At 43.3% G+C, this 12,220-nt stretch overlaps 1 protein-coding gene and 1 long non-coding RNA gene across 9 annotated transcripts in view; one reads left to right on the top strand and one right to left on the bottom strand.

Moving 5' to 3' along the window:
- The window catches only part of LOC145514524 (uncharacterized), a 27,653-nt gene extending 25,808 nt beyond the window's left edge, over window positions 1-1,845 (bottom strand). The window contains exons 1-2 of the long non-coding RNA XR_014060196.1: window positions 1,218-1,845; window positions 1,046-1,126 (exon numbers count right to left, since the gene is read on the bottom strand). This is a non-coding gene — a long non-coding RNA (uncharacterized LOC145514524). The remainder of the gene's footprint in view (window positions 1-1,045; window positions 1,127-1,217) is intronic.
- Window positions 182-12,220, top strand: CCNE1 (cyclin E1). 8 transcript variants are annotated; one of them, XM_081512465.1, is made up of 12 exons: window positions 182-443; window positions 914-962; window positions 1,070-1,157; window positions 1,403-1,462; window positions 5,216-5,367; window positions 5,487-5,622; window positions 8,684-8,830; window positions 9,380-9,475; window positions 9,901-10,035; window positions 10,145-10,256; window positions 10,350-10,507; window positions 10,817-12,220. In XM_081512465.1, the coding sequence occupies exons 2-12, from the start codon at window positions 943-945 to the stop codon at window positions 10,937-10,939; spliced, it is 1,227 nt and encodes a 408-aa protein (XP_081368591.1). In that variant the 5' UTR covers window positions 182-443; window positions 914-942; the 3' UTR covers window positions 10,940-12,220. The 8 variants fall into 8 exon arrangements, with proteins under 8 accessions (XP_081368591.1, XP_081368593.1, XP_081368590.1 ...); XM_081512467.1 differs by having other exon boundaries at window positions 1,394-1,462; window positions 9,961-10,035; XM_081512464.1 differs by having other exon boundaries at window positions 1,394-1,462.

Raw genomic sequence — 12,220 nt, 5'->3', positions numbered from 1 at the left:
CCCAGGGCCCCTCCCCTCCGGCGCGCAGGCCCTGTCACTTAGCCCCGCCCCGCTCTGGCCCCGCCCCAGGCGGGCCTGAGCGCCTGGGCGGGCCTGCGCCGCGCAGGGCGGTCCTGAGGGCGGTGGCTGGGCGGGGCCGGGCCCTCTGGCTGCCGCTGAGGGGCTCCGAGGCGGCCGGGGCGGGGCGGAGGGTGGCGGGAGGGCGCGAGGGCGGTCCGGGGGCCGGTTCCGCGCGCTGGGATTTTTAAATGTCCCGCTCTTAGCCGGGCGCAGGAGCAGCCGGCTCGGCCGCCAGCGCGGTGTAGGGGGCAGGCGCGGATCCCGCCACCGCCGCGCGCTCGGCCCGCCGCCGTCTCCCGCCTCCCGGCTTCCCGCTCGCCTCTGCCTCCTGCCTCCGGCCTCGGCTCGTGCCGCCTGTCTGCCTGCCGCGGAGACAGCTTCGGGTGAGGACCCTGCCGCGGGCTGCCGGACTGCGCAGCGGGCGAGAACTCCTGGAGCGCCCGGGTCGGGTCGGGTCGGGCCGGGCCTGGGTGGGGGTGGGGCGAGGCCGGGTCGCCGGGTCCCCAGAGGCGTCAGTGCGGGGTGCCCCAGTAGGGCGACTCAGAAGCGGGCTACGGGGAAGTGTTGAGGGGAAGACTGAGGCAGCTGGGGTCCCCAGGGAGGCGATGGGCCGGCGAGAGTTTCAGGGGCGTTGAGCCCCCCACCCACCCTGGGTTCCGACCCGGCGTCGCGGGCCGCTGGTGGCGCCGCGGGTGACAGGCCACCCCGGGCCCATCGGCCATTTTCCCGACCGGCCCGGGAGGCTCCCGCCGCCGCCGCCCGCGCGGGAGGGGGAGGGGTGCTCGGGACAGGCCGGCGGGCCCTGGACCCCTGTGCCTGCCGTCCTCACCCCACTGCCGTTTCGTGCCCCCAGGCTTGAGGTCTGATCCTGCGCCCAGCGCCATGCCGAGGGAAAAGGAGAGGTGAGTGGCCTGGCCGCTGCGGGAAAGGGGAAGGTGTGCAGTGGTGGGGGAGGGGTGGGCCGAGATTTGGGTAGAACTCATACCTCTGTGCCATCCTGGTTTTGCAGGGATGCGAAGGAACCGGACACCATGAAAGAGGAAAGTGGCACCGATGTCTCTTCTCGCTCCAGGAAAAGAAAGGCAAATGTAGCCGTTGTGAGTACAAAGGAGACAGGTGGGGGAGGATACCTCCCCCACCCCACCCCCCCACCTTACCTGGGTACCAGAATGGGTTTTGCCCATGTATTTGTTGATAAGGGATCAAGGGGGGAGCGTTTGGCAGAAATGGTGATCATAACCTTACTAGCTTTCTTTTTCTTCTCTGTGTCCGTGTTTTTGTCTTTGGGCTGTTTGGTGTGTTTCCTTGGGGTATGGGGGTTGTTTTATGTTAGTTTTTGCAGGATCCAGATGAAGAAATTGCTAAAATTGACAGGACTGTGAGAAGCCAGTGTGGCAGTCAGGTAGGTACATTTTCTGATTGGGTCGAAGTTGAGGCTCCCCTTGTTTGGGGTCAAATTGAGTCTCATACTTGCTTGCCTCCTGCTGAAGGCTTTTTCTCTAACTATGGCCACAGTTCATATAACTGAGCCCTGTGCCTGTCAGTGGGCACTGACCTCTGCCAGTCTTGGGATTCCAGGAAGGACTGTGTTCCTGACTGACATCCCTGAGATTACAAATATGCGCTGATGTCTGGAAGAACCAGAATGAACCTCACATAACTCAGTCCTCTCCTTTTGCCCTTGAGGAAACTGAGATTCAGTTAGAGGAGGAAAGTAACCCAGAGTCCTGTGCAAGCCAGGGGCGGAGTCTGTCCTATAGCCTAGGCTGTAGGCTAGTGAACTGTGGGAGGGCTCCTGACACAGAGCTCTTTGGGTAACTGTGATGATGGGGGTTTGTGTGTGCTCATAAGCAACTTCTCCCCCATCCACACTTGTGTTTATTTCCTCATGTTGCTTAAGGACTTTGCTTCCCTGCTCCCACCCCCTTTAGGTCATGTTTCAAACTCTTTCCCCCTTTCTGATAGTTCTTCTAGCCTCTTCAGCAATTACTTACAGTGATAACTGCTACCTGGAGCTTGATCTGACCTCCACCAGAGTATTAGTTGGACATTCTGTGTAATGATATGTTCATCTCAACATATTTTTAAAATTGACTAGTCAGTCCATTTCTCTTGCCCCTCCTTCATGGAGTTCCCGCCATATTTCTTGCATGTTCATGGTAGCATCATAATATCAGAAGTTCCTAGCAGAAAAAGCTTGTATTATCTCTCTGCCTCCAGAAATGGCTGGAGACTGTAGTTATGGCCCCAGTAGGGGAAGCAGTCTATCTCCAAACTAACTGATTAGGCTTTCTGACACCATAACAGATAAAAACTGAGCAGGAATAGTATTTGAGCCAAGGAAAGTGGTTCTGATGAGGTTAGCAATGGCAGTACATCACTTTGTAGGACAGTGAGCAACAGCCAAAGCAGCTGGGTCTGGAAGAGTGAAGGTCTTCAAAGCCATGGGACACATGGTAAAGCTGTTGTTACTGTACACAAGACCCTAGTAATTAGCATTTCTGGGGAGATTGCACTTAATATTGAACAACAGCTTGATGATTTACTTGCTGTATTAGAAGAAGAGATACTTTGCTTTAGGAAAAGAAGTAAGACAGTGCATTTCAAGTTCTTTCCTTTTTTTTTTTTTTCTTTTTTTCTCCCTGTAAAGACTTCAAACCAAGCAAGTTAATTTTTGTGGGTCTCTACTAAAATGAATCTCAACTTTGTGAAATTCAAGATTGGTTGTCTTCCCAGCTATGTTTTAAATTGGAATTTTTAACTGAGGATGAAGCAAAGCTGTCCCTGTTGACTTCTTTGGGTTTTAGAGTAGTTTCAGTTCCAAAGATAACTGGAGCGGAGCCTAGGAAGCCTAAGACAGGGCTTTGGCCCTGTCCCTGGACTGCAGAGAGCTGATAGATGTAATATGTGAATAGCCATATTATTTCCCACTAGAAGGCATTTTCATGGTTCAGAGATTAATGACAACAGGTTTCTACACATTGTCTAAAGTAGATAGCTTGAAAATTACCCATCATTTACGAAGCAGTCAGTGTCATATGTATTTCTCTGTATTTCTCATATGTATTCATGAAGCTAGAATTGTGGGATAACAACCTTTTTGCCAATTAATTACACAGAATTTTTCTGTGGAATTACCATAGTTCAGCCCTGTTCAATAGCCCTGAGCTACTTGTAGCCCTCATGCTGAACTCCGTGATACAGCTTCATCAAGACCACATGGAACCTTTGATTCTTACCTTGGGTTTTTCCCAATGAAAATAATACTCTTTTGTCTAAAGTCTACTTAACATATCCATTTTGTTCAATTTTTTGCATGAGACCCAACTTGTTTGTTGAAATGGAATCCTGGAATTTCTGTTAGTTACTTCTCAGAACATAATTTTGCATAAGGTAGTTTCATTCTTCATTAAAAGTGGCATAAAGAGTCAGAGGTGGTTAGAAATAATCAAAATTGGTCCCTGCTATTATCCCCTTCCTTCCTAAAGTCAGATTGATCTTGCTTTCTTTGAGACATGGTATACATTCAAGTTAAAGAATATAGACTTCATTATTCTGCTTCATACACTGGTCAAAGACCAACTTTGGGGACCATTTGTCTGCTTGTGGTTCACCTGATTTGTCTGTGTACTGCAGGTTGGGAACTGTTACCATTTTATCTCCAAAAGTCTGCTCTCAACTATTTCAGCCATCTGGCTGTAGAGGGTGACACCCAGCTTCTGCTTTCAAAACTAGAGTTCATTCTTGAATGAATACAACTTAAGGCAGTTGTAACATGACCCTTTTGAGTCAAGGAAATGATACCAGCACATGATACTAGAACTGGAAGAGGATGTTGCCCTTCTCCAACAGCTGTTGGCAAGAGCTGTCATGGTTAATTTGCATGCCCAATTCTTTGCACATTGGATGGAGGAGAGCTTTATCCCACTTCGCTCTTCTCAGTACCCTGAAAGTGCTCTGGCTTCCTCCGAAAGTGGCCAGTGTGCTGTGATAGCCACCCTGTCCCATATCTTCCAAGCAGCACTTGGAGAGCCCAAGTTTCCATGTTCATTTATAGTCCTCTTGGTTGTCTCTTTTCCAGTCAACATTAACGATCTTTCTGCTTTAAAAAAAATTGCTACGAGTCTCAGACCTTTAACAGAGCTTCCATGCTGGCAGGATTAACATGCCATATCTTCAATAAATTCACTATTTTATAATTTTAAAAAACAATCATAGTTGTTTAGTAGCTTTAAAAGGAAAAAACTTTAAATGGCAAAATGACATTTTCCAAATATTAAAAATTGAATTAAATGTCTGGACTTTTTAAAAGAAGCATTGCTTGGGTTTTTAATGATGGTTTAGCATTTATTACTATACAAGGCTTTGGGGGTGGGTTTCAAAGGTCTTCAGGAATATCTAGGCTTTATCTCTATAGACTTCTTAGTAAATCCTGTGACTGTTGCTTGATGTGGTTTTAAGTAGGCAGATACTCCTTTTTTTCCATTTGAATTAAGGAAAGCGAAAGGTCCTTGTTATGTGATATATGTGGCTTGACCTGCAACCAAAGCAAGATGTCACATTTGGTGGGTTTTTGTTAAATGAGGAGACTAAATATAGATGGCAATCAGTTTTATACTTGTGTTTTATACTTTTATACTTGTGGTTGTGGAGTGCTTATGTAAATACTTTTATTGGAAATTCTGTCTTTCACTTTTAAGACATTTTATTAGGTTAGTTGTGCTTGTTAAAAAACCCAAGTCTTTGAATTGTGACCAAATCTCACAGTACCCTTTCGGAGTCATGCTTAGTGTCTTACTGAACTGCGAGTAGATTTTCTTTTTTGGTAACATAAGGACTGTTTGCATTTTGTCTTACCCTTCCTGCGCCCTCATGCACCTCATATGAGGATGATGATATGGAGAATAAAATGCTACTGACTAGTTTTCTTGGGTACTTACTGCACAGACTCCTGAGAAAATGAAAGCTTGGAGTCAGTCCTGTGTCTTCCATGCTATCTCCATCTTAATTTAGGCTGGAATATTGATTTAGGCCTAGAGATTGCTCTAGGTGTGTGAAGACATTTTTTTTTGTTTTACTGGCTGTTTTACAAATCAATGAATGTAAAAACAGCTGGTTTACATCAAACGTTTTTTAATGTGTCTTTATTTTACAGCCTTGGGACAGTAATACCGCCTGTGAAAACCCCTGCTCCCTGATTCCCACACCTGACAAGGAAGAGGATGAACTTCTGTACCCACACGCTGCGTATAAACCTCAGAGGTGCACGCCATCATCATCCAGAGCGTCGCCACTGCCTGTACTGAAGTAAGCTGACCGCCGAGTGCCTCCTGGATCTCTTACTCCCTGTGTGCACTTCCACTTCGCTAGCTGGATGCATACTGACGCCTGTCTTTTGTGTTTTGCTTGGTTTTGTTTTTCCGTAGCTGGGCAAATAGAGAGGAAGTGTGGAAAATCATGTTAAACAAGGAAAAGACATACTTGAGGGACAAGCACCTTATGCAGCGGCACCCTCTTCTGCAGCCTAAGATGCGAGCGGTTCTTCTGGATTGGTTAATGGAGGTAGGTTGAGCCTTCTGGTTAACTAGAAGCATTGACCGTTTCTAGATTCTTTTGTGATGTTGTAATCTCTTCATGTGTTTGATTCCATTGACATAGTCTGTGTCTCTGAACTGTGGTATATACACGACAGTGGTTTAACTTTTTTGCTTCCTTAAAAGAATTTCTGAAGTCTCTTTATCCCTTAGATGTTTTTAAGTTGGCATCTGATTTTTTTTTCTCAAAAGTTTAAATAGTTGCAAAAGTTGTATTTTCCAATTAATTATAAATATTGGTATTTGATTTTTGTTAATCAAATTGCTTTATAAGGGTACACAGTAGAAAGTGGATAAGAGCTATTTGATAGCTTACTACCAAATGTTTTAAAAATGTATGAGCAAATTTATCTTTAATACTCAGAAATTTTATATTGTTTCATTTTAACTCCTTGGGACCCATTTCTCTTTCCCCACAGAAGTTTATCTTAACAAAATGCATTGTTCAAATCTTCTATTGATCATACTATCATACTTCACATTATCATACAAAAATCGATCAAATAACAAGATTATAAGTTATAGAAAATAATTGTTAAATATAAGAAGTTATATTGTATAGGCAGTACACCTCTTTCTGGGAGGAAGTGTGGGTGTCTCAATAGTGGCTTGATTAAGGGACATTTCTTGGACACCGCTTCCCTTGTGGCTCAGATGGTAGAGAATCCTTCTGCGATTCAGGAGACCCAGGTTCGATCCTTGAGTCAGGAAGATCCCCTGGAAAAGGGAATGGCAATCCACTCCAGTGTTCTTGCCTAGAGAATCCCATGGACAGAGGAGCCTAGCAGGCTACAGTCCCTGGGGTTGCAAAGAGTCAGACACGACTGAGTGACTAACAAACATACCTGGACACCTCTGTAAACCTTGGGTGGGTGCAAAATGAGCTTTCTTCTGTGAGTGGAAGCGTATCTTAGGCAGATCCATTTTATGAAAGTATATATGGAAGCTGAGTGTCTTTGTATTCTCTAAAAACAAACTGTGCTGTGTACCCTTCAGAAAGTTTGTATTGACAGGGGTATGTGTGCCCTAACTGTGCTTGTCCTAGAGTCAAATCTCCTGCTGCCACTTTACATCTTTGTAACTCAGTCAGGCAAGTCACTTAACTTGATTTCCTCATTGTAATGTTTTCTAGCAGTATTTTCCTTACAGAGTTTGTGTGGATTAGAAATAGTGTATATGAAGTACAGCTTACATGTGTGTGCGTGCTTGCTAAGTCATGTCCAATCTTTGCAACCCCCTTGACTGTAGTCTGCCAAGCTCCACTGTCCATGGGATTCCAGGCAAGAATACTGGAAAGGGTTGCCATTTCTTCCTCCAGGGGATCTTCCTGATCCAGGGATTGAACCCAAGTCTCCTGCAGTGGCAGGCAGATTCTTTACCACTGAGTCACCTGGGAGGCCTTTCGGTAGGGAAGATCCCCTGGAGAAGAAAATGGCAACCCACTCCAGTATACTTGCCTGGGAAATCCCATGGATAGAGGAACCTGGTGGCCTACAGATCTCCTCTTTGGGGTCGCAAAGAAGTCAGACTTAGCGACCAAACAATAGCTTACATAGTAGGCCATGTAAGATATTACATAAAAACATCTTTTTATCATTCTTAATTTGCTTTTCTTTATTGGCCCCTGAAAATGTCAACATAGAAAATGTACAAATGTACAGATTCTTTGGCAGGCCTGCTTAAAAACTATAGGCCTTACAGTTGTCTGTAGACCCACCATGGCACATAGCCCTCCTGGGCCTTTTGGAACTTTTTATAATTCCTTGAAGCATTAGATGTAGTATGCTTTAATCTCTTAGGCTTCATCTCAAAAGGTGTTGTGACTTAGTGGATCTGTTTTATATAATGCAATTGATGCCATTGATGCAATTGATACTTTAAAGAAATGATTTCCTCTGGAAGTCCATCAAAAAAGTCATGTAATACTATTGAAAGGATAGAAAAGAATGATAACTTTTATGTCTAAAGTGGAACAAAATGTGAGTCCGCAGTTCACAGGCGGTCTTATCTGCAGTGATGTTAACTTTCCCAGCCCCCAGCCCAGCCAAGAAGTGTGTAGCAAGAAAAGAAGTGCTTACCCAGTGTGTCTGATGGTGAGCTGGGTAAAATAGGTCTGAAAGTTTGTTCCTTAGAGAACAGAAGCTCTGGTTTCACTTCTAATCCGATTGTAGTTGTGTTACTTAATAAAGACTGACATGGTTCCACATGGACTTAGAAACTCTTTGGTGATTGATAGAGTTTTCTAGTTATGTTCTGTTTGTTGTTTCCTCTGGTGCCTTTTCTACTTATTATAACCCTGTGAAGTGTACTTATTTGGGATATACTGTTTAGGAATAGCAGTTTTAAATGCATAATCAAACATTTGGTGATAGTAATTAATTGAGGTCAGATATTTCTTTGGTCCTTTTCAACTCCATCATGTACACCATTTTTCCATATCTCACAGCAGTCCTGTGAGGTAAACAAAGCAGGACTAATTTATAACTTCTCAATTTTATAATCGGTTTTTCTAAAGGGGAGCCTAGGATAGAACCTAGGTCTCTGAGTCTTTCATTTAATGCTTTTTAATAAAGCTTTTGCCTCTTGTGATTAGATTAACAGTGTTTTAGTGTTGCGGTCTTTAAATAAATAAACCTATCTTCCAGCTTTCAAACTTTCATACTGATGATGTTCATTGTGAAGAAATATTGTAGTTCTTTCCTCACATCATAATGAAACTTACAAAGGGGGACATATTTCTTTGAGAAAATTTTGCTTTTCCTTGAAATGCTACTTTTACTGGACTGTGAATGTACCTTCTTTCTGTAGCCTGTGAGGTTCTGCTCTTACATTAGATCACAGAACACTTCATCCTTATCCTGAGTTCCAGTTTTTCATTGTGCATGTGCTTAGGGACAAACAAGGTAACCATCCTTTACGAAAAGCCAGCTTCTGTCGCTTTGGTTTTATCCTTCACCAAAATCATGGCAAGTTTTTTTGTCTTTCTCTTTTTCCTCAAGTAACTATTCTAAAATTTACTGTTTTTTCAGGTATGTGAAGTCTATAAACTTCACAGAGAGACATTTTACTTGGCACAGGATTTCTTTGATCGGTATATGGCAACACAACAAAATGTTGTAAAAACACTTTTACAACTTATTGGGATTTCATCTTTATTTATTGCTGCCAAACTTGAGGTAAAAAATTTTCAAATTTTTTTAATGTAGTACATGCTTTTCTTGAGCTCCACTGAGATTAGGGGAAGGGATCAACTATTTGTCTGTATTTGTATTTTTCTAATTTGAAGCCTTCTAGAGTTTAGCCACACATAAAAAAAGGCTAGAAATTAACAAGAAAAGTATGAGTATTTAAAATGGTTAGGTTAATGTGATTCCTTTAATCAAAAAAGTTGAACTTCTCCCTAAGAGGATTAAAATTTTGGTGTGATTAGAAGGGTAGATGGGCCCAACTTTCAAACACATTGCTAAAGGTATTGAAAAAGGTGAAAATTTCAGAACTCTTCAGTAAGTAAAATGTTGATTGATTGATGAGGGTGAGTGTTTCATTTCTTTCACAATTAATGCATTTTGAACCACTAGAGTAGCTCTTATATTTATCCCATCAGTGTACCCTCTCTTTCTTTCTATGTTAGCATACTAAAAAATAATTTGAGAGGTACAATATATGAGTTAAAACTGTAAGAGATGGGCATTTTGCTAGTAGTATCTTCTTTTATTTCCTTTTAGGAAATCTATCCTCCAAAGTTGCACCAGTTTGCTTATGTTACAGATGGGGCTTGTTCAGGAGATGAAATTCTTACCATGGAATTAATCATTATGAAGGTATGTTACAAGTTAATTTTTCAGTTCTTTTCAAAAATACATACATAATATCTTTTCTACATTCAGCATGAATGCATCTGGCTAGGTGTTCTCCAGCTGGACACATTGTGGCGGGGGAAATGGCTGCATTTTGAAACACCTCTAGAGGGGCTTCCCTGGTGGCTCAGATGGTAAAGAATCTGCCTGCAATGCAGAAGACCAGGGTTCAATCCCTGGGTGGGGAAGTTCCCCTGGAGAAGGGAATAGCAACCTACTCCAGTATTATTGGCTGAAGAATCCCATGGACAGAGGATCCTGGTGGGGTACAGTCTGTGGGGACACAAAGAGTCAGACACGACTGAGCAACTAACACTTTAGAGGACCAAAGGGAATAGAAATGTCTTTTTCTCTTTTCAACCATTGGTCTGTTTTCTGTTTTCCCATAGGCCCTTAAGTGGCATTTAAGTCCCCTGACCATTGTGTCCTGGTTGAATGTATACATGCAGGTTGCATATCTAAATGATTTTTATGAAGTGCTCCTGCCTCAGTACCCTCAGCAAATCTTCATACAGATTGCAGAGGTAAGTGGCTCTACTACCTCTGTGGGGCACCCTAACCCACCACTAGACTGAGTAACTCTAGAAGGAATGTGTGTTGGCATGTCCCTTAGTGTTCTGTTCTTTTCCATAGCTTTTAGACCTCTGTGTCCTGGATGTCGGCTGCTTAGAATTTTCTTATGGTGTACTTGCTGCTTCTGCCTTGTATCATTTCTCTTCATCCGAACTGATGCAAAAGGTTTCAGGTATGTTGGCTCTCCAGTCCATTAACAAGATATATGAAATTTACAAACCCGTTGTTCGTCTCAAATCAAGCGTAACATGTATTTTCATTGCAGGGTATCAGTGGTGTGATATAGAGAAGTGTGTCAAGTGGATGGTTCCATTTGCCATAGTTATAAGGGAGACAGGAAGTTCAAAACTTAAGCACTTCAGGGGAGTTCCTGCTGAAGATGCACACAACATCCAGACCCATATAAACAGCTTGGATTTGCTGGTCAGTACTGTTTCTTGTTTCCCAGACAAAGTCTTAAAACTGCCTGGGCAGCCTTTTCACTTTGCTTCACACAGGCTCCAGATAATTCTAAAAAGACTCCAGTTCTTTTTAATTCCTTGGAAAAGAAAAATTGGGATCCACAGATCCTATCTCTTAAGTATCATATAGACCACAGGCTTTTAGATTGTTCTTTGCTGTTTTTTTTTCCTTCACTCACCTACATAGGAAAAAGCACAAAGTAAGTGAAGCCCAGAGGATATATTCTTCCATTGTAACATTTCTATTTCTTGCTTTTATTCTTATCAACAGGACAAAGCCCAAGCAAAGAAAGCCATATTATCTGAAGAAAACAGGATTTCTCCTCTCCCCACTGGAGTCCTCACCCCCCCACAGAGCAGTAAGAAGCAGAGCAGTGGGCAGGGAACAGCATGAGCATACCAGCATCCTCACCAAAGACAGCTATGCAGAAGTGCCTGCTCCAGGCTCTCTCCTGTCTACGGCAGCAGAGGCGTGCATTAGCTTTGACAGATATTTAAATGGAAGAGCATGTCTCTTCCGCGACAGAAGGTTTCTGTGGATGGCATTGGACAGGGAGAAGTGTTTTTATTGAATGCTTAGATTTTTTTAATAAGTGGGTCAAGTACACCAGCCACCCCCAGAACACCAATGAGTGCTCCAGATGCTGCTAAGGAGGGTGATACTTGACTTGATTGACTATTCACACAAATAACAAAGGCTTGAAGTTGAGGAGTGCCATGTTGCTGTTGGTCTCCCCATGGCTGTTCTGGGCTAAGTCGTATTAAGTGGACAGGTGGTTGTGAGTGTTGTGATGTACAGCCCACCACCAGCTGTGCTGGGGGCCTCCCCTTTCCATACTATCCAGTTGACAGTGTACAATGCCTTTTATGAACTATTGTTTTTTGCAAGTGCTGCTATGTTTATCCGTTTTTTAATAAAGATAAAACACTGTCTTTGAGACAGCTGGTTTTATGAGCTATGTCTGGTAATTTAAGTTAGGAGTCAACTTTGAATGTGGCTGTATCAAATTCTCTTTGTTAATTAATTTCATGCTTCTCAAAGCTCAAGCCTTTCAAACAAATATATTAAAAGAAAACTTTTGAAGTGAGCTTCAGGTGCCAGCCTCACAGGCCTCCCAAGGGCCCCTGAGCTAGAATGAGGCTCTGATTGGCATCTTCCAACAATGCCCTGTGCAGTGGTGACCCCGGGTGGGCTCACTGGCTGGCTATGGTGATAGTAGTAAAGTCGCATCTGCATCCAAGAGGATTCTTATGCGTGATTCCTTCCTGAGCACAGGACAAAGGTCATAAAGTATCTGTGATTAGTGTTATTTAATACTCTTTGCGTCCTTATCCAAAGCTTAACCTAAAGAATCTTTATTTGGAGAATTTGTTAATGTAGTAGCCTAAACTACTTTAAAGAAGAAAATGCAAAGTAAAATTACATGTAACTCAAGGCCGTGATGTTCGTAAAGTCTGTTCCCTGATCATTGATGGACTCACCAAGTGCCTTGCTAACAGAAGAGGTCACTGTCCACTTTAAGGCCCATTGTGCGCAGTTCACATCACATTTTGTGGGACATTCTCAAAGTGGTGGCCTTGTCAAGTCTTATGTTTCATTTTCTCACAGTGTTTTGGTCTGTGTATGAGTTCATTAAGGGAGGGTGAATGAGCAAATAAATATCATTTATTTCAA

Source organism: Giraffa tippelskirchi, chromosome 7 (genome assembly GCF_054371585.1).
Source record: "Giraffa tippelskirchi isolate mGirTip1 chromosome 7, T2T-mGirTip1v1.2.pri, whole genome shotgun sequence".
In the NCBI taxonomy this organism is placed as follows: domain Eukaryota; kingdom Metazoa; phylum Chordata; class Mammalia; order Artiodactyla; family Giraffidae; genus Giraffa; species Giraffa tippelskirchi.
The sequence above is the reverse complement of the archived record's forward strand: the minus strand, read 5'-3'. Positions and strand labels throughout refer to the sequence as shown.

Coding starts and splice junctions, on each gene's coding strand:
- CCNE1 (XM_081512464.1), top strand. CDS start 943: ATGCCGAGGGAAAAGGAGAG. Junction 10,036..10,144: donor TCTTCATACAGATTGCAGAG/GTAAGTGGCTCT, acceptor TCTTTTCCATAG/CTTTTAGACCTCTGTGTCCT. Junction 10,508..10,816: donor TAAACAGCTTGGATTTGCTG/GTCAGTACTGTT, acceptor TCTTATCAACAG/GACAAAGCCCAAGCAAAGAA.